We start from the raw sequence: 26,927 nt of genomic DNA on the forward strand, positions 1-26,927 counted from the left end.
TCTTGTCTCTTGACAAAAAGAAAATCGTCCACAAGAATTTCAGTTTATAACGCCTTCAGAACTGCAGACCATGGGTCTGCAGGGGTAAAAGGAGGACCAAGCAGGTTGATACTTGAATTTTGGAACACTAATGGGTAGGATGGTCACGTCCATGGCCTCCTTCATTGTGCTTGGAGAACCCAGCAAGCAGATTTATACTTGAAATTTTTTTGTGATACTTGAACTTTGGAACACCAGTGATTTTTGCAACTGAACACCTTTTCTCATAAGTGCTAATATGAACATAGTATCTTTTATTGAAGCGGGTGACATCAGAAGATGACCTTCAAATGCTAGTTTGTTTCATATGATATAAGTCTAGTGCTTAATTGTAAACTGACATCTCAAATGTTTTGAACTGTTTTATGTGGATATTAGTTTCTGAATTGTGAATAGTGCTGCCTTGTTGATGTTTCTCTGTATCTGTACTTCAGCTTGATCCCAGGAACCTGTTAAACCACCCATAGAATATTGTTAAGAACTGGTAATTTCTAAAGGAACTATTCTCCTAGAATAGCATGCCTGATTTCTCATATCAGTAAACAGAGGGAGAGGTCGGGCCGTATCACTTGCCAAGCATAATTGTTCATCATTAAATGGGTTATTAGAGCCTTTTCTTTTTGTAAGCAATGAACCCTATTAATGCTAAAGACACAACTTAAGATACATAGCTTGATTATGGCCTGCAGAATATTAGGAAAGCACACTCCTCTCCTAAAAAGCATATGTTCTAACCAAGGAAATTAAGCTCTAAATCTGTTCAGTATGTTATGGGAAGTAAAATATTTTTTTTAGGTTTAGAGTATTCCTCATCTAAATTTTGATACTTCAACCTTTGTAGACTTTGTCTTGTGTTGGATTAGATGTTATCATGTTAATGACTTATAAGACAACTATTGTGCTGGTTTCTACCTAGAGAGAGAGAGAGAGCCCTTTCAGATTTTGTGTGCTTTAGTGTCTATTTAACATCTATAGTTGTTTTATTCTAAATAGAAAGTTTCTGTCCTACCTTCTGCCACCAACACCACTCTCCTTTTGGCAGTTGAAGTATAATGCAGCAACTGGTGCTCCGAGATTGTAAATTGCTGAGAAGTCTCTAATGTTGAAATTTTGCCGCCATCCTGGTGCATAAACTGTCTGTCGTGCTTGCTGTTTGAATAGCACAAAAACAATTCGGTGAATCCCAGCAGGTGGCCTTGGGCTTTCATAGGGAACTATTTCATTGCCTGAAAAAGCGTGTATTCCTTATTAGAAAGATTTGTTGTGATTACAATTTTTAAGGTGAAGGCTATGCGAGAACATATCAAGTGCTACTGCAGGTTACGGTGCTTCCAAACATGGTAGCGTCTAAACCGCTGCACAAAAGTTCATCAAAAATATGGATGGATAGAACACGTAAGCATCTATCTTCATGCAAAACTTGAGGCTGAACCAAAACTTGTGCAAGGAGAAACGAAAAAGAGAAATCAGCACTTGAATAGTTGCGGGTTGCTGATCAGCTATGAACAGTTACATCCACAACTATTGAGTTGCTGATTTCTCTTTTTTTCTTTCTCCTAGCACAAGTTTTTGTTTATCTTCAAATTTTGCATGATTATAGATGCTTACATGCTCTATCTATCCATGCTTTTTAATGTAGTTTTCATGAACCGGTTTAGGTGCTACCTGTTTGGTAGCAAGGGTTGGTTGCACTAGATATGTCCTAGTACTGAAATACCACCACCATACCTACACACACAAATAGCTTGTGGTGCTGGAGTTATTGCTACCTATAGCGTAGACCGTTGTATCATCCAAAGTAAATATCAAAGCTGCACATAAATTTATTATCTACAGGTGGTATGCTCCCATTATTAACCATACACAAAAAGAGAGATAAATCATTCTGAGTGCTTAGGTATCATCAAGTGTGGATCATAATTCGCAAAATGCATGAGGTCTATTATGAGTATGATATGCTAATTTTGTAATTCTTTTCAAATTTACTTAAATTCTGTTTACTACCTTAAATTTTCTTGCAGTCTTGAATGATTAGCAAAGATTTTTGTCTATCTGCTGGCCTAAGAAAAACAGAACTTGGTAAGCCTATCAGAGGATTAGGCTGCTAGGTTGTGCATACATTACCAAAGATATGTTTATGACTCCGGAACGCTGCTTGACTTTGAAGAAGTCCCAGATGCAATTCTCAAAAAAGTCATACCACTAGTGTTTTGCAATAACTGATAACCATTAGTATGTTTTTTATCCCCATGCTAATATATAATACTTGTGGGATTAATTGGCAGCTTCTTGAATGGGACCCTAAACCAGGAAGCAATTTGGCAATCTTATAGTCTCGTATTTAATCTAAACACTAAGCTCTTTCCAGAATTTTATTTTTGTCTGGAAATGGAAGTTCTAATATTTAAAGTTCTGTTGGATGTCTAAAAGAGTTAATATATAGCTGTATCCTGTATTTCTGTGGGCCCACACAGAAACCATCGGTCGAGCATTGTATGTTGCCAAGCAGTGAAGCAGGTAACAATATCCATCTAATTGATTTCCTGTAGAAGTCTCTCCACACTGACTAAAGTGATCAAGTGGGGCCCACAGAACTTAACATGATCTCAGATACCCAACTTCAGGCGCTGTTGGGCAGATAACCGTCCAACTGCTTAACCTGCATCAACATAGGTGCAGTCTCATATTAGAGTGGTGCCCCTCCCCCTCCTCTAAGGTTCTTTGCATTTGATTCATATGTATTATCGATTGCTGAATGACGCTAAATTTAAAAGGTAAGAGAGTTATGAAAATGCAATCAAAAGAGCTGAATGGCAGCCATTATGGCAATCAAGGAGATTGAACCAAATCAGGACGTCTGATGAAAAGATAAGTGTTTTATTTAACCTACTATAAATTCACCTAGCATGCATTTGGCACAGATAGTACTTGATCCAGATGTCAGATTCTGGTATGTTACATCACACCACTTGCAATTGGTGAGGGGACGATTTAGACAATTATTGAGTTGTTCTTAGTTCAGTACAAAATTCTTGAATTTACTACAATCCATGCACACATCTTTCTTCAAAATTTGACATTGGTACTACTAAGTACATATCGGTTATTTGGTGAAACCCAAGCATGTTACATTGCAACAATTCTTCTGTAGTTATTCCCTTTTCTATCATCAAATGTTTTGCAATTTGACATAGATTTAACTGACCACATGATTTTGTTACATTGCCAAGAGCAAGGTGCTGGTGAAACGTTTACATTAAGTGGAAGATGATGCGGGTTATGTATATTTGGTTATGATACAAAGTGAATCTTAATTTATTTGGTGTTTGTGTTACTGCAACTATAATGTTCAAGATCTAGTCCTCAAAAAGAAAGTTTGAACATTTGTGTCTTAAATGCTAATTCGGCAAGAAGAGGTTAGATAATGCGTTACCCACCAAAACGTACGTCTCTTGCCTCTGGTATATCTGTCACCAACCTGTAGAAAACAGACAATTATAAAATAAACAAGGGCCCACCTTTAGATCTTTAATCTGCATCAAAATAACTAATGTGCATTGCAGATAATTAATTAATTAACATTTTTACGACAAAATTAAGCACATAACTATGAAAATCATACATGAATGAAAAGATTAATGTTCATGTAAGAGGTAAACTCGAGTGTTTGTATCAATGACAGGTGTGGTGCAAATTCACAGGTCACACTAATAAATGTGATCTATTCTATGATTCTTTAATTTGTTCTGGTGGTTGATTCTTAGTAGCAAATAGCAAAATCGAATTTGATCAATTAACAAAATAACAAATGGCTATCCTTATGTTACATGGGACCATCATATTGAAGTCTATAAGTTGATATCTTCTGCTAGTTTGGTTAACCTCTAGATACTCCTACACACAAATCTCATAGTTCGTAATTTTTCTATATAATCCTAGCCACAATTCTCAAGCTTATAGTCTCCTGTAAATTAAACATTTATAATTGCCAGTTGAGCATGCTAAATATTGTGCTAGCAATATATGTGAGTCTCAGTGTATCACCGTAGTACAAGTGGTAGCAATACCACTTGGCTCTTTTGATGTGTTCTTTGAACTCTAGTTAAGCAAAATAAGTCTTTTCCCCCATAGTTCTGACTATCACTATAACTGTATACCTTTTGCATGCATGCATATGCAATATTCTCATGTCAATGTTGTATAACTAATGCCTTACTTTATAAAATACTATGACAATTTACCTTTCTATGTTTGATAATTGCTTGTAACAATTGAGAATGATGATCTTAAAGTAGTCAGGTTAGAATGTGAGGTCCATGACTGTTCTCTCTTTAATTTATCCATAAAGTAATTAATTGACAGTTTTTTCTGTAGTGCTTTTCTTTTCAGAGTACCTTGTCGATGCATAGTTTGCAAAATACCTTCTTGACGAATTTAGGAAGTATTATAATGATGAAATATAAGCCGTGATATTAATTATTTTATTTCCAAGGTACAGATATCAATTTAGCTGAAAACTACTAATTGTTGATAATAAGCTGACAGTCTGAACAAAGAGACTTAGGTTGAGCGAACTACAGTGATAGGAAAAAAACGCTATTGTACAAACTGTGCTTTCTTACCCAATAGCATACACAACAAGATTTCTTCAGATGTTGATGGATGGAAAAGAAACACCCCCCTCCTTTTTTTGAGAGGGCTGCATCCAATCCTGCAGGTTATCTAGGTAAGGGGTTCTTGAACTACAAACATAAAAAATGTGGCAAGTAGTATCCATTTGTTTTTTTTTTTGCGAAAGGTGGCGTTATCCAGAGCCTAGAAAAGATGCAATTGAACACTGTACATGAATAATAAATATAATAAGCTCACCATTGCAGATATTCCCTGTACTCTGGTTTGCTTGGACTTGGTGCATCAGGATCCACCATAACCTTAGAAGATGTAACTTTGACTTTAGCATTTGTATATTGATTGGTATAGGTACATCACAAATGAGAAAAAAGAGTACTATTGGTGACCTTACTGGATGGTGTGTTTATTTATTTATTTTTACCAAAAGGAGCCATAAGTTGTGATAAAACCTAAGTTCTTAAGCACCTCTAGCTATGTTGACGCTTGTGCATGTGCACAATGTATCGTGCATGTACAATGTGTCTCTGAGCAAGATAGTATGGTAGGGGTGTGGGAGTAATTTATCTTGTGTGTGACTTTTCTTAGTTTCTTTCTTTTTGTTTTACCACTAAGGCTAGGCTTAAATTTGTGGGACATTCCATGGACAGTACAGTTATTTAAATTGCGCTCATGTTTATTCAGTTGTTTAGAGTATGCTCATGTGCAGCAACTTGAGTGTCACACAACAGATGTACTTGTAAGGCCTTATCCTATCCAATATCCTTGTACCAGAGAGGACAAACAAGGTAGGGTGCAGAAGCATATTCTAAAGTAGCATATAGGATACATGAACTTGATCTTCAGCAAAATGATTCTATGTGTTCTTTGTATAACCAACAAAAACCATCCGATGTGATTCTCAACATTCAGTGCAACTTAATCAGTAATTCCTAGATATACATCGTTGAAAGTCATACGTACCTACATAAACCAATATTTCTGCAAGTTGTATAACTTATTTAAGTAGGACAGCATCTGTGTTTTATAGTTTTTTTGAAAGAGAAAAAAACATATAAATAACAAATTAGTGTTTGATGTGTGTGGATCACTCTAAGAACTCCTCTAGTTACATTCGGTATTACCTCTTCTCACATGAGAATAATCTTTTTTAGTTGAACCATTTCTTGGAACTGAAGTCATGTTCACCTTACCTAATGCAGTGCCGAAACACTAAATATCATGATCCTACAATCTATCATGGTCACTTACAAGTGTGTAGAGCTTTGTTTGGTCATGGCCTTCAATCTCAACATGTGGTGCATTGAGCACTGCTGATGCTCGTAGTCCAGTGCCATTTGTGATCTCCTTGTCACCATAATTAATCCTCATTGTTGCTGACTTTACAAAAGGATCCAACACATCACCAATTACCTGGCTCAATGCCAAAGGATCCCTGCCTCGCGACATAGTTTAGTATTATAAATGAGCTGACGGCTATAGAAGAGAGCTTTGTTGATCTACAACTAGGTGGAAACTACGGTGTGGTGGAGGCCGGAGGGGCTATCAAATGATGTTTTTCCTGTGGGAAGAACAGAGCAGTCCTTCGTAAATTTATATTAGTTGTGAAGCATCCGCTTTATGTTCACAACATTCCATTGAGCACTATAAGAAGAGGGAATCTTACTTTTCATATGTATTATTATTTTCACTTATAGTTGCTTCTTTGCTGCATGAACATCCAGATGGCCTAGTTGTAGTTGAAGCTGTACGCTCTTTGTGAATGATATCTATGATCAGTTTTTCATGCATATATTCTCCAAAGATCTGGAGGTATGTTTAAAGCTCCAAGAGTTAGCCTCCCCTGCATGGCGCCTAGCCAGGGCTTGGCCAAAGGCTCACGATGAGTCATTTCATGTTCGACGATACTTCTCCGAGTGGTGAGCACATAGCTGGAGAAAGATTCTTTGGATCAACATCACAATGCAGCAGTACGAAACCCGGGGAGGTAGAGGCAGGTCATTAGCAATCTTCTTTCTTCTTGTTGTTTGCTTTTCCTTTGACGGCTATTGGAGTATCTACTTCACTCTTCACCCTTGATTGAAAACTAATTCCCTGGACGTGCTCTACAGGACCCTAATTCATTTTCTTATCTACAATAGGCCATATACATGTGTGCATCTAAAACTTTCACCACTCACCTATTGAAGTTTCCCCTTAGAATGATCTGGGTATGGCAAATTGCAGTTGCAGATTTTACCACAGCATGCATGTTCAGAAGCTACAGATCATTGGTGGTTTATTTCTACATGGCATTCCTATTCTTTTTCAGTCTTAGGTTTCCATTAACATATTTTAATGTCTCTTTCCATTTTCGTACAATTGTCATATTCACTTGTTGCTGCTTCGCCCCGTGTCCACAGAATACAGCTGTATGCATATATGTACACGTGATTTCGGACCAAAGAGGAACCGGAGGCATCTCCTGGCCTGAGTCGGCGCATCAATGTTTTGATATCATCAAGTCCATAGCTTATTCCAGATTCATCACGGCATTTAAAATCTCCTTTCAAGAAGAAATTACACTTTTGATGGCACGAATGGGCATTTAGAATTTCCAAGAAGTATAGAGTCATGGCATAATATGGAACTTGCATCCAAGTTGTTACAGCCAGAACACCACATTCTGCGTTGGCTCTCCACATACGCTTCAACTTCTGCAACTGCCATAAACAATGCATGCAAATTTGCTGCTTCTTTTTTCAGCAGGGAATAATAGGTGAAGACCAATATTCGCTACATCCTGTACCTTATCCCCCACGTTTTCGTTAGACTCATAATAAGTACTCCGTACTGTCCCAGGCTTCTTTCACCTTTTTCTGAACAGCATATGAGACTATATACTGGACTGTATGCAACAAATGTAATGAATATCAGTTACATGCATTAGGGTACTCATTTCGTTCCAAAAGTCGTAGCTGCATACAGTGCAAATCAGTTGACTTTTGACTAGTAGATAACTACTCCCCGTTCCAAATTCTAAATTATAAGTCATTCAGAGTCAAAGCATATTAAATTTATCCAAATTTATACAATAAAGTACTAATATTTTTTTAACGAACCAGGCAAGAGAGCTGCTGATTATATTAAAAAGAATATGAAGCTCAGATTGGGCGAAACAATAGATGGAAAAGAAAATAACACAAACACTGATAGGTTGGATTGGATCATCAACACATGCCGCACCACGTCAACGCACTCAAATCAACTCAACAACACATCAGCCGGTTGGATTGGGACATCAACGCGGCCGCACCACTCCACTCGACAAATGGTGGCGGAGCCCGAAGCCTTACTGCAGCACCTACCAACATTCTCACGCTTAGGTAATAGCTGAAACCTCCAGGTTTGACCCCGCGTCGATAGGGAACCAAGAGAAACAGATCGCATCGCACCGAGAAGGCCACCACCATGCAGGACACCAACACACTCAAATTAACTCAACAACACATCAGCCAGTTGGATTGGGATATCAACGCGGCCGTACCACTCCACTCGACAAATGGTGGCGGAGCCCGAAGCCTTACTGCAGCACCTACCAACATTCTCACGCTTAGGTAATCGCCGAAACCTCCAGGTATGGTCCCGCGTCGATAGGGAACTGAGAGAAACAGATCGCACCGCACCGAGAAGGCCACCGCCATACAGGACCCAACACCGTGGTGTCGCTGCAACACCACACTCCACCCGACAGAGTGATACCACCAGAATCAGACCTCTCGCAGGCTGCCTCGCAGTCGCCACCACGACAAACACAAACGTGCGGGAGTCTCGCCACTCCCGCCATTGGACTCCACTTGTCGCCTCAAGAATCACCGCGTGCGGGGACCTCGCCACGTCTGCCACAGTACTCCAAGTCGTAGATATGTTTCTTATGTTGCCATCAGAATGATGAGCAATGTTGCCCGCTTCCCAAGGTCTCCATCAAATAGCCAAACCACCACCGCAGATTGACTTCGTCTTGTTGCTTCACCAGTGTATATAGCCTCCGCCACCGTACCAGCATGCCAAGGAAGTCGCTTGCACCGTCTTCCGATGATGTACCGCACCGAAGCATCCTAGCAAGGTTGAGCAACCCACCGCAGTCCGCTGCAAGTCTAGTCATCCCACGATGTCGTTGCTGCAAGTGTCATCCTCCAACGCAGTCCCACACCGCACTGACAGCCGCCAAGCAACGCCAGCTGCCGCGGTCCATTGCAAGCAGCCAAATCGACACCCATGCGACACCCCCTGGCCGCCACCATAACTGTGATCGCCTCCATGTGGGTTTGGCAACCCCTATCAAGCTTGCCATCCTGCACTAAGTTGCCTTGCGGCGCCGCCAGCCCGTCACGGCGGAACCGCCATCACCGGCTGCAGCCTCCCATGATCAACGGCGTCACCAGCAATACCACATGCTGAGGTGGTTCTCTAGAGATGATGCCTCTAAGGAGGTGACAACGCCAATGGCGCCGCCATCGCTCATCCAGAATCTGGACGGGGTTTTTACCCAGAGAACCCCATGCAACAGAGATGGGCTCCACGATGACGCCCCCAACGGGGAGAACGACGGCCTAGGACGTCGTCGCCATCGCCATCAGCAGGATCGCCGGCAGAGGCTTTCACCCGCAGAATCCCATCCCTATCTGCACGCTTACAATGCGGCAAACCGAGGAATGCAGCCACGGAAGGCCATCCAGGGATGGCGTCGCCACCGTGCCTCCTTGTGCCGCCGCTCTACCATCTTGCTCCCTCACACTGCCTCCTCCTAGCCGTACCTCCGCCGCACACCCTCGCGCCCAGCAGCCCGCACGTGCTGTTGCCGTGCTGCCGCCAGCGCGCCTTCACGGTCCGTGCCGGCAGCCTCCACGTGCCTCCTCGCACCGTGCACTAACTCCGCGAAGCGCTGGCCCGCCGCCGCTCTGCCTCATTGACACGCGATGGGCCCCCGCCATGTGGCCTCGTCGCCGGTCGTCGCCTCGTGCCGGCTGTCGCTGCGCCTGGCCGCGCTCGACCTCCTTGCCTTGCCTCGGGCCTCCGCCGCGCGTGGCCACACGCCTCATGCCAGCAGTCACCCTTCGCGTCTGGCCGCCGCCACACGAACGCTGGGAGAAGTCCTAGCTGCCGCCGTAGGCGACGGATCCGCCATCGAGGGCTCTGGATCCAGCAGCGGAGGCCTCGGATCCTCTCTGATCGCCGACGCCGCGCCTCGAACCGTCGTGGCCGCCAGGTCCCTCGCAGCACTAGAGCACCACCACCTTGGCCCGCCGCACTGCGGCCGCCATCACCTCTGCGCCCGCTCGCCCCAGCGGCCATCGGATCCGACCGAGGCAGCGCCGGATCCGTGGCCACCCGCCAACACCGCGGCAAAGACCGTATGCGCCGGCGAGCACCTTAGGTGGTCGGGATGTCCACCTCCGCCACGAATCACCCAAGGCGCGGGAAGAAGGCCGCACCGTCACCATCATGGCGAGCCGCACGGGAAGCGAGTGGGGAGGAGGGGGCGGTGGCTCGGGTTTGGCCACCCAAGCCGCCAGCGCGGGGGCGACGCAAGTGTGAAATTGCTAAATGTTACTAAAGTACTAACATTCAATACCAAATAAGTAATATTAGTTTCTTAATATTTTCATAGTATATCTATTCCGTGCCATAAATTTTTGTGATCTTTTCTATAATTTTGGTCAAACATAAAATGGTTTGACTCTCCAAAAAAGTTGGAATGACTTATAATTTGGAACGGAGGGAGTATTACATTTCACATGTACTTCAGCAAAATTGCTTGAAGATATGCGAGTGTACACACAAAACTGTATATATATAGGCCTTTGGCTATTCAGTACCTGCTTGTTCCGTACCCGAGGCACCCCTACCATCCGACATTCCGCCCGCAGCGCCCTGCGTGAGTCCGGTTTTCCCCCACCCGTGACATCCACCTCCCGCGTCTGGTTTTTCCACGTGCGCTGCGAGCCTCGGTCGTTCCATCTTCCCTATCCTCCAACCGCTACACACACTCAACTTCTAACAATCTTCTTGGAATAAAGGTAGTGTAAAAGGTAGAGGATCAGCTTTGGATTTTGAAAGTTCTAGGGGAAAAAGGCACAAGGGAATTTCCCCGCACTGCAAACAGCCTACACCCAGCTTCTGTGGATGAACTCTGGACATGGCTGTTGTTGGTGCTACCTCTGCTCTAGACTGTTCGTCAGCTAGCTGGAAACAGTAACAGTCTAGAGTCAGATGACTTTTAGGTGAGAGCTGAATTTATTCTAGTGATGGAGCAATCTTATCATTTTGAAAATCTGCATCTAAAAGATGATATGTAGAGCTTATAGCACACTCTTTTGGTTCTTGTTTCAGGTGCTGATAGCAAATGCTGGAGTCCTGGGGTCCTATGCTTGCTGTACCAATTACTTGCAACTATGAGTTTACAAGATTGACTTTCCGCATTGAGTTGGATGATTGGCATCTTCAATTCCTCATATCAATTCTTGCCATACATATGCGAGACCAGTCAAGTGGCTGATGAGCCAGATTGCTTATATGGCCTTCATGTCATGGGTTTGTTTGTATTGGTGGCTCGTGGCCTGGAACTTGTGACACAAACCTCAAATGGGATTCATCGATGACAAGCGAACGTTTTATGACTTCCTTGCAGCGAAGTGAATGAAGACGAGGTGTGTGATGAACGTCTACACTCCACAGCAAGATGAATTTGGACGTCGTGTCCGTGCAAAGACAAGAATAATGAATCCATACGTTGATGCGACGCCGAAGTGGAAAAAGGTGACAGACGCAACCTTGCACGATTTCCTTCCATGCGGAGCTGACCGGGTGGATTCGGCCCAACCCACACACGCACCTCACTCATTTGGTGCCATGAAATCCAGTTACATGTTGGGCCTGTTGGACTGAATTGTCACGACAGCGTTAAAGGCGATCAGGCGAAGTAGGGATTTCTAGGTTTTCTTTTCTTCATGTCCTGGTTGGGCATGGTCTAGTACTCTAGTCAAGTCGCTGGACACATGTTTCCACTACAAAAGAAATACAGTAGATTGTTGTTCTTGTTCGGAAGAACTTGCGAAACTGCACCCCAAATTATACATACAAGTTTCAGCGATAATTTGAAGCTCTTTTCATTTCTTGTTCCTCCACCCGATGGCTGGATCATATGCTAATCTTTGTTTGAGGACTATGTCTTGTTTATGTTTGACACTCCTGTTCGTTTAGAACAAGCTAATTAGTTTGTTCTATATATTTGAGAACAGATGTGAGTACATATTTGCCTAAGGGCCTGTTTGGCAACTAGGTGTTAAAGTTTAACACCCGTCACATCAGATGTTTGGATGCTAATTAGAAATATTAAACATAAGCTAATTACAAAACTAATTGCACAGATGGAGTGTAATTCGCGAGACGAATCTATTAAGAATTAGTCCACGATTTGACAATGTGGTGCTACAGTAACCATTTGCTAATGATGGATTAATTAGGCTTAATAGATTTATCTCGCGAATTAGCACAAGATTCTGCAATTAGTTTTATAATTAGCCCATGTTTAGTTCTCCTAATTAGCATCCGAACATCCGATGTGACACTGTTAAAGTTTAACATCTCGTATCCAAACACCCCCTAAGTCCTCGGCCAGCACCCATTACCATTACCACCCAAATCCTGTGCTTGTCTTCCGTATCTTCTTTCCGTCACGCCAGCTTATTTCTGCTGCCAGCCGAACGACACGCCAGGCAGGGACAGCAAAATGGAAAGGCAAAGGCCGAAGGCTCCGAAAAGAACCTTGTTTACTTCCTAAGTTGGGAGTTGCAAAATTGGCATTTTGCCATAAATGCGACATTGTAGCGTTTCGTTTGTATTTGTGAATTATTGTCCAGATATTGACTAATTAGGCTCAAAAGATTCGTCTCGCAAAGTACAACAAAACTGTGCAATTAGTTTTTGATCTCGTCTACATTTAGTACTCCATGCATGTACCGCAAGTTTGATGTGATGGAGAATCTTCTTTTTGCATAGTGTCAAAGTTGGGAGTTTGGAGGGAAGTAAACCAGGGTGAAGTCGCTGAAGCTGTAGGCCTGTAGCCCCCGCAGCAAGAAACGGCAGCGGGGGCGGGAGCTGAGCCTGCGCTGCGCAAGCCAAGCAGCAGCAGCAGCAGCAGCGAGGCACTCTTAAAAAAAACAGCCGAGGCGAAGGAGTGGCGGAATAAAAAAAGGCCAGAAAAGGCCAAAGGCGTGGTGCGCTCGCCACGCCACAACCTGTGGCGGGTGTGGCGGAGTCGGTAAACGCGGGCGGCTCACGGCACGGCACGGCACGCGTCCACGCTGTCCCGCGCGGCCCCGGCGGGTCGCGTGGCTTGGCGCCTCGGTCTTGGGCTTCTGCGGCTCTGCCTGGCCTCGCACGGAACGGAAGACCGGAGGGAGCCCCACCCACCTCCGTCCTCCGTCTCCTCCCCACGCCACCGAAGCAATCCAGGCCAGGCCAGGGCGCTTAGCGCCACAACCAAACCCCACCACCCCGCACGAGATCATTTCGCCAGCTCATCCGCCACCGCCCCCCACCTCTCCGCTCCGCTCCCGCGTCTCCACCTCCACCTCGTCTTCGTCGTCGCCGGGCCCCGCTTACCGCCGCCCCGCCCGCCGTCGACTCGTCTCAGGTGAGCCCCTCTACCCTCCCTCCCTCTCTCTCTCGCTCGCTTGCTACCATCGTCTCGCGGGGAGGGGTTGTTCCGCGGGGGCGGTGGCTGTGCCGGTGGCGCGACGGTCTACTCCGGCTGGCTGTGGCGCCCGGTAGGTTTCAGTGCGCCTTCGCGCCGTCCCCGTACTGGTCTCCGCGTGGGGTGGTGGCCGGCGGGCGCGGTGGAAGATGTCCGATGCGTTGCCTCGAGGGTCTGGATGGCTCAATTCCGACCTGATTCGGCTTGCGCGCGTTGCTAGGTTCGCGTGGCTTGAGTTAGGGGCGGGCGGCCGCGCGGGGCCGCGCTGTGGGATGGCGCGCGCGGGGGTTCGGTGGTAAAGTTTGGTGCGAGAGCTGTGTTGTGTGTGTGTGGCGATTTGTGTTTCCATGCTGCTTCTGTCATTTGCCAACGATGGAGATTGGGAATTATGATATTAGCATTCTGGCTTACGAATTTCGCCCTACAGTACATGTGGTTGTACCTGGGTATCTCTAGTTGTGCTTACTTGTACATGAATCTGCTTACTGATCGGGATATGGAAATATAATTTTGCAATTCATTATGGTTGTGTTGATCATCATGGATAAGGATACTAATGATTGAACACATCAATAGTCGTTCATTTAAATCAGGAATGTTCAGTTAAATCAGGAGTGTTCGGTAAACTGGATGCCAACTGACAGCTCTTTTGTCCAGTCAGAGGAAGTAAAAGTTGCCTTATAAGCCTTGGCACACTGTTTTTTCTTGTAAATGTTCCCATGTAATTTAAGTGAAGTGGTACTCCTAGTTGAAACAGTGTACTGTGGCTAACTTGTTCTCTGTTGTTTCCACTGAAGGCAAGAGGCAAGGAGAAAGGAGAGGTCGTTATGCGCCGGTGGTTTTGCTGCACGCAGTTTCACGCGTCATATCGCGAACATGAAAATGAACTTCCCATCAGTCCAGATGAGAAAGAAGGTACTGCCTTCTTACTAATGAAGACATTGATAAGAAGCTATATTTATTTTCTTCAATGCTAAAAGATGTTAAAAACAGGGACGTGTTATGTATCTCTTATTGCTTAATTGCTGTTCCTTTTGCCTGTTGTGCTTCGGTTGCTGGGGACTAAATTTATTTGTCATTATATGGCTATCAGGAAATGGTTTTGTTGCCAATAGTGATCCTAACAAAGCACCACCTCCCATTGAAGTCCCTGAATTATCATTTGAAGAACTGAAAGAAAAGACAGACAATTTTGGATCAAAGGCTTTGATCGGGGAGGGATCGTATGGAAGAGTGTATTATGCTATTCTGGACAGCGGAAAACATGTTGCTGTTAAAAAGCTTGATGCTTCAACAGACCCTGAACTTGATAATGAGTTTTTGACACAGGTACGATTCTATAGTTATGCGCATGTCTTACCGGTTATTATATTATGTACTGTTTGTTCTATCCATATTAAGCTTTTATTATTGACCATATACTGTCTCCTCTTCTTTTATGTAGGTATCCATTGCCTCAAAGCTAAAACATGCTAATTTTGTGGAAATGCTTGGATATTGTGTGGAAGGAAATCAGCGTTTAGTGGCCTATGAATTTGCTACAATGGGTTCTCTACATGATATTCTGCATGGTATGAATTTCACTATGTCACAGTAAATGCATATGGGCCCACAATATTACTCTTATAGTTATCTCAAGGTTTTAATTTCGTCTCTTTCTTTCATAGCACATCATGCTCCAAACAATTTATATGCAGCAATGCTCACTGTTTTGTTTTCTCCTTTTCTTTTTGTCATTCAAAAGGAAGAAAGGGTGTTCCAGGTGCACAGCCTGGCCCAGCACTTGACTGGATGCAGCGGGTTAAGATTGCTATAGATGCTGCTAAAGGGCTAGAGTATCTTCATGAAAAGGTTCGGCCTTCGATAGTCCACCGGGACATACGGTCCAGCAATGTTCTTCTGTTTGAGGACTACAAAGCGAAAATTGCAGATTTCAATCTTTCAAATCAGTCTCCAGATATGGCTGCTCGTTTGCATTCTACCCGTGTCCTTGGAACCTTCGGTTACCATGCTCCTGAGTAATTATTCAACTCAAATTCTTGACCATCGTTTGGGCTTCTCAATTAATATTTGTAATCTACTAAATTTATCTTTGTTAACAATGCAGGTATGCCATGACTGGTCAGCTAACTCAGAAAAGTGATGTATATAGCTTTGGAGTTGTTCTTTTAGAGCTTCTAACAGGAAGGAAACCGGTAGATCATACAATGCCTAGAGGTCAGCAGAGTCTGGTTACATGGGTAAGCATTTAGTTCCTAACAAGCCTACTATTCAACTTAAGAATTGGTTGCAAACTACAGCTTAGTGGTACAGGGTACAACTGTTCTTTTGATAAGTGCTCTAAACAAAACAAGGGAAATGTGGGTTAACAAATGAATTAAGAGGTTGGCTCTGATTGGCTAAATGTGTCAAAAGATACTTCAAAATCTCAGATGATACTTGCACATGTCTCTCAGAAACCAGTGTTGTTCTTCCTAACTGGAAACAACCATAACAATGTTTATTTTGATCTGTCTTGCCCTGTACTAAGGTCTATGATTGTAGTAGAACAATAAGCTAGTAGCTGCCTGTCTTATTTCTTGCTACATCAATATAACCACCAAATCTAGTATAGCTAGTTATTTCTTTGTTGATTGAAGTTTCCTTTTTGCTATAATCAAATCATTAACTTGGTAGATTCATAGGAACAGTTTGGTACAGTGCATAGCAATGTCTTTGCATGCTCATAGCATTTTGAAACTTCGAATACATAATTCACATTCTATTTCATTGTCAGCTAAGCATTGTCCAGATTAATGACTACTTTACTGTATATTTTGTCATTTTTTCAGGCAACACCTAGATTGACTGAGGATACAGTGAAACAATGTGTTGATCCGAGATTAAAGGGAGAGTATCCTCCAAAGGGAGTTGCCAAGGTCTGCCTCTTTCCTTTTATACCTTCTGTGTCCATGCTTCCATGTGGTGGTTACTGCAAGTACAAGCAGTAAGCAACATCTTGAACCAATCTTTTACTCTACAACGGTTCTCTTCTGTCTGTTGCAGCTTGCGGCGGTGGCAGCACTCTGTGTGCAATACGAATCTGAGTTTAGACCCAGCATGAGCATCGTAGTCAAGGCACTCTCTCCCCTTCTTCAACATAAGCCGCATCCACCACCGGCCGTAGCTCCTGATGCAACAGCACCTTCAGATGCCTGACTTTCTCAGTCCCGACAAGAATGTAAAGAGATAACCATTTCCCCTTCGGTGCGTGCGCTGTTTTTCAGTACTGTTCTGTGCAGGCGGAGTGATTAGTGTCACACAAGTAACGGCATCGTGGACTGATGCATAGCTTATCCTTTACATAGGCTGCTACAAACAAGAGGCTTTTCCTTGTCATTACCGTGTGCTGAGCCGAGTGATTTGGACTAATGCATAGCTTATCCTTTACATAGGCTGCTACAAACAAGAGGCTTTTCCTTGTCATTACCGTGTGCTGAGCTGAGTGATTTGCTGCCTTCGTTGGCCGGGCGAGGTTGTGCTTGGTTGGCCAGCGGTCGTGATCACCTAATTACCGTGTTCTGAGTCTATACTGTAAATTGGGAAGGTTCTAACTTTTCATGGCTTGATTCCTTTTTGTTTGCGTTTTGTCTGATTTTGAGCTGATCCCCTCCTTTTTACAATCAGTCTTGATTGCTGAGGCTTCTGGCGTGCATGCCTACGCTTGAGATTGAGATTATGCACATTGTTTTCTTTTCTCGAAAAATGCTCACGAGTGACAGGAGAGCTGGATTGTGCATTCTGTTGTCCACTGGAACTATGTTTGCCCGACCTAGTGAGGGAAGCGTTAAAGACGTACTACTCTGAAAGATGTGCTGGTCATAGTTTATCAATCAACGTAGATGTGCTCTTCATAGTTTGAAGACTAGGGTTTCAGTACCTGGTTAGCTATCGACTGGTTGACCGTAGTTTTTGTGTTTAGCTTACTCGATCGAGCCAGGATGGGTGGCTGCAGTTGCGTCATCGTGGCCTCAGTCTGTGACGTGGAGCCGTGCCATGTCGGATTTCACGATGTCGCCACGTCGACCGAAACAGCTGGTTTTGGGGTTCTTCAAGGAGGTAACCGTAATGCAAACTCAGGGCCTAGTTCATTCGATAAATAAACATGACTTTCTTTGAAATGACATAATAATACAAGAAAAATAGCGAAAAAAAAGGGAGTTTATGGTGGGCATACACATCCTGCTACATTAGCTGATAGCCACCACTCATTACACAGATAGACACTCAATAATACACCAGTTCTGTAGTGAACACATGATAATATATATAAATACGTAACAATATTAGTTGTTACCAAATTTCCTCTTCAAGATGGCACATCTAACTACCACAGCCGCATAGATCTTGCCATGCAGCTCGTCCACAAACATAAAATAGGCAATCCTCCAACTCCTCTTGAACAGCATCACACAGAAGACCATCCCAAGGTTAAGGACGAACCCAATAACCATGGCAAGGTAAAGGGATATATCCTCCAAATCACGATGATTTCCATGTGTGTCTTGGCCTGACGAATTTCCAGGACAGCTCCCAGTTATTGGAGGGCCGCATAGACCAATGGTTCCAATGTAGACTGATGTGTCAAAAGTGTTGAACTGGTTTCCTGTTGGAATCTTTCCAGATATATTGTTGTATGAGAGGTTCATGTGGCTTAAGGAGGTAAGAGATGACATACTGGACGGGATTTCACCTGACAGCTCGTTGTGTGAGAGATCAAGAGATTCAAGCTGTTTCAGATGACCAATATCCTTAGGGATTTCCCCACATAATCGGTTCAAGACAAGTTTAAAGATTTTAGAGCGATAAGAGTGCCAATGTCTTGAGGGATCGATCACTCCAGTTAAATTATTGTTAGATACAAATCGAGAATCACTGTATAGATGATGAGTAGATTAGAAAATTCAAGCTGTTGCCCTTGGGTAGAAACCAATGCTTGTTCTCTGGAACCAAATGGATCATATATTGAGTTATACAAATTAAATCCCATCTTTTCTTGACTGAAACCGTACAGAAAATCCATCACGCCACGTCATCTTTGCTTTGAGAGCCGTCAGATTGGAGCCAACGTTGGATCAAATTCCAGGACATTAACTGCCTCACGGCTGGAGCACGGGATCCAGGCTCATCTGGATTCTTCCTTAGCCAAACTCTAACCCAGTCCTGCGCGAGCTCCTCGCCTCTCCTCCGTCCAACATGCGACGCAGCTGCTCTCCCTCCGGCTCCAGTGCCGCAGCTCTCTCCCAGCACCAGCACCGCCGCCGCTACCACTCCTGCCACCGAATGTTACCTCTCCCGGGATGCCATCTGCCCTCGCCAGCTCCATCATCTGGCCCTGATGGACACCCCCCGCCGAGCTTCTTCGCCTGCATCCCCTTCGTGGGGCTCGTCGTGATTGCACCTACCTGGACGACGCAGTGAAGAACGCCGCACCATCGCCGAGTTTACATGGCCGAGTTGCCAATCGAGGAACGCTAGCTGCGGCAAGGAGTAATGCACTCACAGTCACTCACCGCCTCCCAGGGAACCAGGCCCAGCAGTTGTATAATGCCTCCTATTGCGTGCTGGTACCTCCTCCAATCCGCCCTCGCCATGATGGTGTTCGACAAAATGCCGACCCGTGATGTCATATCCTGGAACATCAGTTAGTGTAGCTTGATTGTTTCAATATTACCTCAGTTATTTTAATGATTTATCTCTAATGTGCCGGTCATATGAATCAAGCCATCTGCTCTGCTCGCGTAGTGATCAGTGTGATAGACTGATAGTGCCGTTCCTTGCTTCTTAAATGTCAAGCAGAATTTTGGCCTCGAAGCAATCAATTTTTTTCTTAGCAACTCATCTATTCTAATAAATAAGCAGTGTCTCCCTGATGCTGTAAACTCACACATAGTTGATCTGTGATGGACATGCTGCAAATTCACACATAGCCTCCCCTAATCTCAATACTGCAAATGAGGAGGCAGATTACCGCACAGTAATGTTCTCCTTCCAACCATGAGCAATCCATACATAGTTGATCCGTGTGGACATGCTAATGCTTAAAAGGTTCAGGGAAATTAAAACTAATGTTTGAAATGGATGATACATAGATATTCTCACAGTAACAAGTTAACATCACGTGTGCTGCTCATCAAGCTAAGACAAGACTTAATTTCATCATGTCAAATTTGTCTACGTTACTTCCTATATAAAAGAAATATATATAATTTTTCCACGTTCAATCAAGCAAGATACTAAATGATACATAGATTCCTTCCGTCCAAAATTAAATGTATCCGTCTTCTTTAGTAATTTGATTACAATCGTATTCACTTGATATAGTTTCACAAATAAGATGCCTTAACTATCCCCTGTTATTTTCCCATAAGAAAAGCTCAAACGGTTAAATCTAGAAGCATATCGCCCCCTCAAACAGTGCTATGATCTCATACCTGGCAATTGCCAAATCACATTCTGTCGTCATTCTATAGGAATATTGGAATCATTTCTACTGCAGATAGCTCGTGGTAAACCTTACATTTGTGAACTGAACGTATGGGCATCCAGTGACGAACTGTAGGGATAGAGCATAGAATGATTTACAATGAGATGAAATTTAGGCATCTAGCAGTAGTTTATTTGTAATTTGATGCTTGCCACCGTCTTGAATATATGGTACAAGAAGTTGTCTCGGGTTGATCGCTTGTGGAATGAGCATAACTAGACTTTTGAGAACTGCAAACTTGGGCTATGAATGTTCAATGTCCAAATCTATCATCGATATGCTTCACTCATCCGGTGCTTCTGTAAAGCTAAATTTATCTAGCCAGGGGCATATTTTGCGCGGCAACGCCGCGCACTGTTCTAGTACCACTTAAGCTGTTTCTCCAAAGTAGTTCACTGTATCCAGAAGTACGGGCCATTGCGCTCAAGTTTACTAATGAGTCAGGTATGCTTCCAGATAAGTTGTTGCAGGCAAGGTCTAAAGATTGTAACTCTTTACTCGTTGCAATCTCACTGGGAATGGGGCCGTTAAACATATTTGACCGCAGGCTCAACAATGCTAAGAATGCCATCTTCTCCCCTATCCAAACTGGTAAGTTCCCAGAGAATTGGTTGTGGGAAAGATCAACAAATATTAAGTACGGGCAACTTTTGAAAACTGAAGGGAACTCTCCTGACAGATTGTTGCTACTTAAGTCTACCTTAATAAAAATTTATGTCCTCTTGGCAGTTAGGGACTTCTCCAGTCAGCATGTTTATAGATAGGTCCAATACCTGCAAATATTTTAATGAGCAAAGTGAAGGTGGAATGCTGCCGAACATTGAATTGTTATAGAGAATAAGGTCCGTTAACCATGGTGCTCCAAAATCTGATGGTAGTTTTCCTGACAACGAGTTTTTTGAAATTTCCATGTAGGTTATATTCCTTGGAAATTTTGGAACCATACCGTTAAGTCTTATTATTCGACAATACCATGTTGTTTGCTGCCATAAATTCTAAAGTTGCTGGTAGAGTACCAGATATCTGATTATCTGCCAAATCCAAGAATTTTGCTCTTGAAAATACAACCCAAAACCAATCTGGGATTTCAGTTATGCTTGCATTTGACATATGGAGGAACTTAATGCCTTTTTGTGATTTGAGCCATGATGGGAGTGCTGGGCCAAGCGGCAAAGACTGTAAGAGAAGTGCCACCAGTTTGAATGGAGGAATCCAGTTCGGCCTGATTTTCATTTGAAGAAGTGTATAAGCAAACCCCAAGTACTTCAAATCTGTAAGGCTATTTAAGTGATCATCTTTGACTGTACCATTTATTTTGTTTTGACTAAGATCCAAAACAATCAATTTTCTGAGTTCCCATATCCACGATGGTATTTTCCCTGTGAGGTTATTGGCTGACAAAATGAAGTGGGTCAGGTTGGTCAGTGGTCCTGGCCGATTTGGAAGCTCCCCACTAATATTATTAATTAAAAGATAAATCTAACTGTTGCAGCTTGTTCCAGCTATATACAGTTTGGTAACCTTTCCATTAGTTCTCTGATATCCGCTGCAGTTTTGCTATTCTCTAGAACCAGTACCTTCAGGTTGCACAAGTTTTTAAAACTTGATGGTATCATGGTTGACATGAGATTATTTTGTTGGAAAGAAACTTGTTCAAGTGATGTCGTTTTCCCTATCTCGTCCGGAATTGCGCCATAGAACTGACAAAATGTGATATCAAGATAAATGAGGCTAGATGCGTTCCAAAACCAATTGGAGGCAATTGGACTGTTAAAAATGTTTCGTGAGATGTCGAGCACATTAAGTGTCGTGAGATGAAACTGACGAAGAGTAGGAACTGTATTTGTGAGTCCACTGTATCTTATGTGCAGTTCCTTTAAATTTGGAAGCCTATTAATTTCATGAACCCAATCCACTGCAGTTTTAAGGTTTACAAAGCTCATGTCGAGGTGCTTCAATGAGGATAGTTGTGACAGCCATGCAAGATCAACTGAGAAGGGATAGTTGTATCTAGGGTTGTAAAAGTACTAGCATTTGAGATCAAGGTTGTTGAGTTTGGTGAGATTCCCGACTTGTGGGGGTATCCTTCCATGAAGCCAGGTGTATGAAAGGTTGAGATACCTGAGACTCGACATGGAACCAAGAAACTCGATGCTGTCTCCTTCCAACGGAGATCCTTTCCAACGGAGGCACATGGACGCCGGCCGTCTTCCTCGGCGAGCGTCGGGGGGATTCGGTGCTATCTCCTTTCTTAATGTACGCACATTCACACGTGTAGTAAATGCTACTAGTTGATATGTTTGTGCAACGGAGATCTTAGCTACTGTCAATGCTCTCAACTTTGCTAATCCTAGTAGTTGATATGTTTGTGCAAATTTTTTATCATCAGTTGATATGTGTTTGCCTGTGCTCTAGAAAATTTCTTGGTCCGCCGCTAGCTGGTCGATCGATTGGCAGAGGGTGGCACTGAGCGTCACTCTCACCTGGGTTTGGACCATGATGCCCACCTACTTTTAAAGTGAATGCGAGGAATTCTGATTTTCAAGCAAAAACAGCAAGAAATCTTTTGACTCTAAAAATCGGCTGATAACTCTGGCGTCGGACACATGATCCGGAAGAATCTGTTTAGCTCCTGTTCGGGTTATCGTCCTGGTGCGGTTCGCGCGACGTGCCAGCCAATCTGACCTATTGATTGACAAGGAAAGAAAAGCGTTAAATTTTAGGATTTCGATCGGCTAAGGTTTCGATCTGTTTTGAAAAATGTATCAGCGAATCGGCCGAATTATTGTGGAGATGATCGGCTATAGAACAGTCGATGATCACGTAGCAATTGTGAAGAAACTACTAAAGAAAGCTAAACAATGCTACGAAAGCAACACTTGGAATAGATCTAATCGGCTATATGATAATAAACAAAGAATTTTGATAGAAAGCCGACAGTTTGTATCTCAAGCTGGATAACTGGTGAATAAATCCAAATGAAACAACAGAGATGCGCCCGAAGTTAAAGCTTAGATATTACTCGATAAGCGGAACTTACAATTTGGCCGGAGGTCGTGTTGATGCAGTCCTGTCAACTCGTACGAACTCGTGAAAAGAAAAGGATTTGGCAAAATCGCCGACTTGAAAGTAAGGTGTGAAGAAAAAGTAGATTTGTATTGTTGATTGATGTGTTGTTTTACAAGCCTTACGAGGTACCTATTTATACCCTATTACAACTGATTTCCTAACCGACTAGGATTTATCTCTAATTTAAAGATAACAAATATTTACACATGAACACAACCCGCATCGGAGTTGGTTATTATCATCCCACGGGCCAATCTTCATCTTTGCCTAACCACCACCCTGGCCCATTTTAGGCCCACATCGGCTAAGCCGTTCCAGTTCCCAATCGACCAGTCCTCATTGACTCCTTCAGCCAATCGGCCGAAATACTGTAGCTCTATCGGCCGATTTACCAACTGTAGCTTCTTGCCTGCCGCATCAACCGCTTTCCTCTTCTTTGATGCCGATGTTAACACGTGTCAAAATCCGACGTCAACAAAATCCTAACCCTTGAATTGTCTTCCCACCATCCTATTCTATTTTGCCATCACACATTATGTTAACCTATGATAGCTATTTCATGCATTATTGTTATCTAATATTTTTTTAAATTGTATGTTGTTTTGACTTTTTCTAGATACATCTAAATATATATTTATCTAGGTACATATTGAAATCTATATTCTAGAAAAACTAAAATGATCTACATTTTGGAATGGAGGAAGTATTATTAATTTAGTTGTGTCCAATGTGTATTTTGACTGTATAAAATATTGGAAATGCCACTTTAATTTATGTTAGCTTTTATTGGTTTCTATATACGGAGAAATTCAACAATGCTCTAGACTAGTAGACTTCACTAGAGTCGGTGCAGTAGAAGCTATTGTGGCTGATGCAGAGCCGCAGAGGCAATTCAAGCAGAAGCTCAGGACTGGGGAAAAGTTGATGTCGGAAAATTTTGAATAGCTGACAGTTTACTGTTTTTGTCTGGCTTTACGATGTTTCCTTGAAGTGCCTTATTGTAGCTTTTTAGCTCGTACAGGATTCAGAACTTTGTATAGATCCTTTTTCCCCTTTTTTGAGCAACAGAGCTTTGTACATCTGACACAGTACGCGACGAGAAGCAGCCCGAGTCTCAAAAACTGCACGATTTTGGGCCAGGCCCAACTCTATCTTCTACGACCCATGTCACACGCACGGGCCGAACCGAGCCAACCCTCCTTTCCTCCTCTCCGTCCCCGGTCCCAGCTCTCTCCGCCGGCGGCGACTGAAGCGGCGGGAGGGCGCCGGCGCTCGCCTGTGGCGAGATGAGCGGCGGGAACGCGAGGGACGTGTTCTACGCGGACAAGTACCACCCGATCCAGGCCGGCAGCATCGACGGCACGGACGTCGCGCCCCACGACAACGCCGTCCTCCGCGCCCTCATCTGCTCACAGGCCGGCCTCTGTGCGTGCGCGTCTCCCCTATCCTCCCCTCCGCCCGCCCCCACTTGCGTTTCCTCTCTCTTACCTGGGTTTCCCCACCCGTTTCGTTCCAGACGACCCGTTCGGCGACCCCAAGGCCACCGGCGACCCCTACTGCACGGTCTTCGTCGGCCGCCTCTCACGCCAGACCGACGACGACACGCTTCGGGAGGTGCGTTCCCCTCTGCCTCCCTCGCGTGTTGCAAATGGAATGGTCCTGTCTCTTGTGCTTGTGTGCTGGGTTGTCGTTATCTGATGTGATTCATATGGTTGGGGCGGTGGATTCTCCCCCTTGCTGTTTGTGCAGGCGATGAGCAGGTATGGGAAGGTGAAGAGCATGCGGCTGGTGCGTGACATTGGTGAGTGAAAGCTTGCTTCCTTGTTTTCTACAGCATGGTACTAGTGTTGTAGTGCGCATAGCTTGGTTGCTATTGTCCAATTGCGGCCGCGAATTGTGGCTCTAAGAGCATAATGAAGCATTCTACAACTTCTTCATAAGCTTCAGTGCAGGTATTAGTGGTTGCAAATAGCATAATTGGGGGCAACACATTACTCTCTGATTTTGGTACCTCACTTTGAGCAGACTACTTTGTTTGCAGTTACTGGTGCTTCTCGTGGTTATGCATTTGTTGAGTATGAAACTGACAGAGAGATGCGTCGTGCCTATCAGGTATCTGCTATTTATGCTTAGAGTTCTGTATTTTTGTGAGTATTCGTTATGTCTAAAAGAAAAGTATTCATCACTGCCTTTGTCCTTAAGGATGCACACCATTCCATTATTGACGGCAGTGAAGTGATTGTAGATTACTACAGGCAACAGCTCATGCCTGGGTGGATACCAAGGAGACTAGGTATGTATCCTGTTCAAGTACTAGGGGTGCAAATTGGTGGGTTTCCACTGATCCTCCTTAGTTCAATTATTAGCGCTATCACATTTTGAAAACCTAATAATAATTAAATTAAATAGGGTCGGCGGATACCCTAAGGCGCACCTATTTACACCCATATCAAATTCTGTTTAGATGTTGGTTGCTCAATTGTTTGCATTATCTTTATGTTACTTCAAATGTCATTTTTGCAGGAGGGGGGCTTGGAGGAAGGAAAGAATCTGGACAGCTTCGGTTTGGAGGCCGAGAGAGGCCATTTCGTGCTCCCTTGTATGATCACAAGATGCCCATGTCTTATATCCAGTATTTTTGCCTACACAGACACAGTTCATTATAGTTTATGACAATGTGCTGCAGAGTTAGAACTTTTTGACATATCGTTTTGTCTAAAATAGGCAACCTATTCCTTATGAGTCTTATGACAAACTGAAGAAGCTTGGGATCCCACCACCACCTGAAGGGCGGTATATGACACGTTATCAGGTAGCTCACCCTGTTCTTATTTCATCAGTTTTACACCGTAGTGTTGAAGGGAAAAGGACTCACTATTGCTATGAAGGACTATACTAAAACTTTCTCATATTTCACTACAACACCTGTCCTTGCTTTAAAGTGAAAACCAATTGTCAAATCGACACAAGTATTATTATAAATTTCAAACCATTTGCCATTGAGAATAGCGGACAGTTAGAAACTTAAAATATTTGGTCAGGAGGAACAAATTAACTATTGCCTGGAAAGATAGATCATGCAGGAAAAAGACTTATTTTTATTTCTATGTATTGGTCTGCAACTCTGCATTATGCGCTCACTGTTTCCATTACTGAACCACATAAGCAATGGCAGATTGGAGAAGTAGCGCCTAGCCATGGCACTTGTGTTGATCTGCTGTCCCATCATGCTTGTGGGGGAAGGGATTGGCTATTTCATCTTGCTTACTGGGATAAATGAAATAACGTTGCTCACCCCCTACAACCACAGGTTCCACCACCACCCAGGTGGAAGAGCAGCAATACTGACATGGAAGATTCACCTCCTAGGAGAAGATCCAAGGACAGGGCCAGTGATAGTGCCTACAGAAGGCAAAGAAGCTCTACCGACGATGATGAAACCCCTCGCAGGAGGAAAAGCGGCCACAACGTGCGAGAAGAATCACAAAGCCGAAGGAGTGCAAGGTCATCTGTTGCTAGGGAGGACAGCAGCTACAGCAGTCAGAGGAAGCCCACCGGACATGACGATGGTCATCGTAAGCGGAGACGAAGCCGAGAACCGGGTGAAGTATCTCCATCAGATGAGGATGGTAGCTGCAAAAGAGAGAGAACTTCAACCGAATCGGGTCGCAGCCCAGATCGGTATATGCATCACCACCGGCATCACACGGAGGATGCATACGAGAGCAGACACTCTGAGCACAGAGACCGCAGGCGCCATGGTGACCGGCATCACTCCAAGAGAAGCGACAGCCGAGATGGCAGCCACTAAATCTCCAGTTGCATTAGACTATATCAATGTTTCATGATGTAAAATTTGATCTCATAGTTGTCTATGTACTCCTTGATCTTGTAAGGTTGCTGTCTTTGCCTTAGAGAAGCGAGAAG

The 26,927-nt window shown here is 43.8% G+C and overlaps 3 protein-coding genes across 5 annotated transcripts; 2 read left to right on the forward strand and 1 right to left on the reverse strand.

Annotated features, from left to right (window-relative positions):
* Nucleotides 1-266: 266 nt before the first annotated feature.
* Nucleotides 267-6,151, reverse strand: LOC101752769 (protein FLOWERING LOCUS T-like). Of its 3 annotated transcripts, XM_004957272.4 has the most exons (5): nt 5,920-6,151; nt 4,909-4,970; nt 3,477-3,517; nt 1,049-1,265; nt 267-488 (listed from the first exon to the last, which is right to left on the reverse strand). In XM_004957272.4, exons 1-5 carry the CDS (start codon nt 6,115-6,117, stop codon nt 470-472), a joined length of 537 nt encoding a protein of 178 aa, XP_004957329.1. In that variant the 5' UTR covers nt 6,118-6,151; the 3' UTR covers nt 267-469. The 3 variants fall into 3 exon arrangements, with proteins under 3 accessions (XP_004957329.1, XP_014660267.1, XP_014660266.1); XM_014804781.2 differs by lacking the exon at nt 1,049-1,265; XM_014804780.2 differs by lacking the exon at nt 267-488 and having other exon boundaries at nt 1,045-1,265.
* Nucleotides 6,152-13,158: 7,007 nt separating this feature from the next.
* LOC101753178 (PTI1-like tyrosine-protein kinase 3) lies at nt 13,159-17,039 on the forward strand. The gene is made up of 8 exons (XM_004957273.4): nt 13,159-13,345; nt 14,203-14,320; nt 14,499-14,734; nt 14,850-14,976; nt 15,150-15,423; nt 15,513-15,645; nt 16,237-16,323; nt 16,451-17,039. The coding sequence occupies exons 2-8, from the start codon at nt 14,233-14,235 to the stop codon at nt 16,601-16,603; spliced, it is 1,098 nt and encodes a 365-aa protein (XP_004957330.1). The 5' UTR covers nt 13,159-13,345; nt 14,203-14,232; the 3' UTR covers nt 16,604-17,039.
* Nucleotides 17,040-24,160: 7,121 nt separating this feature from the next.
* On the forward strand, nt 24,161-26,914 carry LOC101753586 (U11/U12 small nuclear ribonucleoprotein 35 kDa protein). The gene is made up of 8 exons (XM_004957274.2): nt 24,161-24,425; nt 24,517-24,614; nt 24,750-24,801; nt 25,042-25,112; nt 25,203-25,293; nt 25,524-25,599; nt 25,725-25,812; nt 26,311-26,914. The coding sequence occupies exons 1-8, from the start codon at nt 24,287-24,289 to the stop codon at nt 26,809-26,811; spliced, it is 1,116 nt and encodes a 371-aa protein (XP_004957331.1). The 5' UTR covers nt 24,161-24,286; the 3' UTR covers nt 26,812-26,914.
* The last annotated feature ends 13 nt before the right edge of the window (nt 26,915-26,927 follow it).

This window comes from Setaria italica, chromosome II, assembly GCF_000263155.2.
Source record: "Setaria italica strain Yugu1 chromosome II, Setaria_italica_v2.0, whole genome shotgun sequence".
Lineage (NCBI taxonomy): Eukaryota > Viridiplantae > Streptophyta > Magnoliopsida > Poales > Poaceae > Setaria > Setaria italica.

What these genes read in the sequence shown, in the direction of transcription:
- LOC101752769 (XM_004957272.4), bottom strand. Translation starts at nt 6,117, where the DNA reads ATGTCGCGAGGCAGGGATCCTTTGGCATTGAGCCAGGTAATTGGTGAT. An exon ending in AAACAAAGCTCTACACACTT is followed by an intron (nt 4,971 to 5,919) that starts GTAAGTGACCAT and finishes ACATCTTCTAAG; the next exon opens with GTTATGGTGGATCCTGATGC. An exon ending in GGCAAGAGACGTACGTTTTG is followed by an intron (nt 1,266 to 3,476) that starts GTGGGTAACGCA and finishes ACGCTTTTTCAG; the next exon opens with GCAATGAAATAGTTCCCTAT.
- LOC101753586 (XM_004957274.2), top strand. Translation starts at nt 24,287, where the DNA reads ATGAGCGGCGGGAACGCGAGGGACGTGTTCTACGCGGACAAGTACCAC. An exon ending in CTGCTCACAGGCCGGCCTCT is followed by an intron (nt 24,426 to 24,516) that starts GTGCGTGCGCGT and finishes GTTTCGTTCCAG; the next exon opens with ACGACCCGTTCGGCGACCCC. An exon ending in AGATGCGTCGTGCCTATCAG is followed by an intron (nt 25,113 to 25,202) that starts GTATCTGCTATT and finishes TTTGTCCTTAAG; the next exon opens with GATGCACACCATTCCATTAT.
- LOC101753178 (XM_004957273.4), top strand. Translation starts at nt 14,233, where the DNA reads ATGCGCCGGTGGTTTTGCTGCACGCAGTTTCACGCGTCATATCGCGAA. An exon ending in CAGTCCAGATGAGAAAGAAG is followed by an intron (nt 14,321 to 14,498) that starts GTACTGCCTTCT and finishes TATGGCTATCAG; the next exon opens with GAAATGGTTTTGTTGCCAAT. An exon ending in TTCGGTTACCATGCTCCTGA is followed by an intron (nt 15,424 to 15,512) that starts GTAATTATTCAA and finishes TTAACAATGCAG; the next exon opens with GTATGCCATGACTGGTCAGC.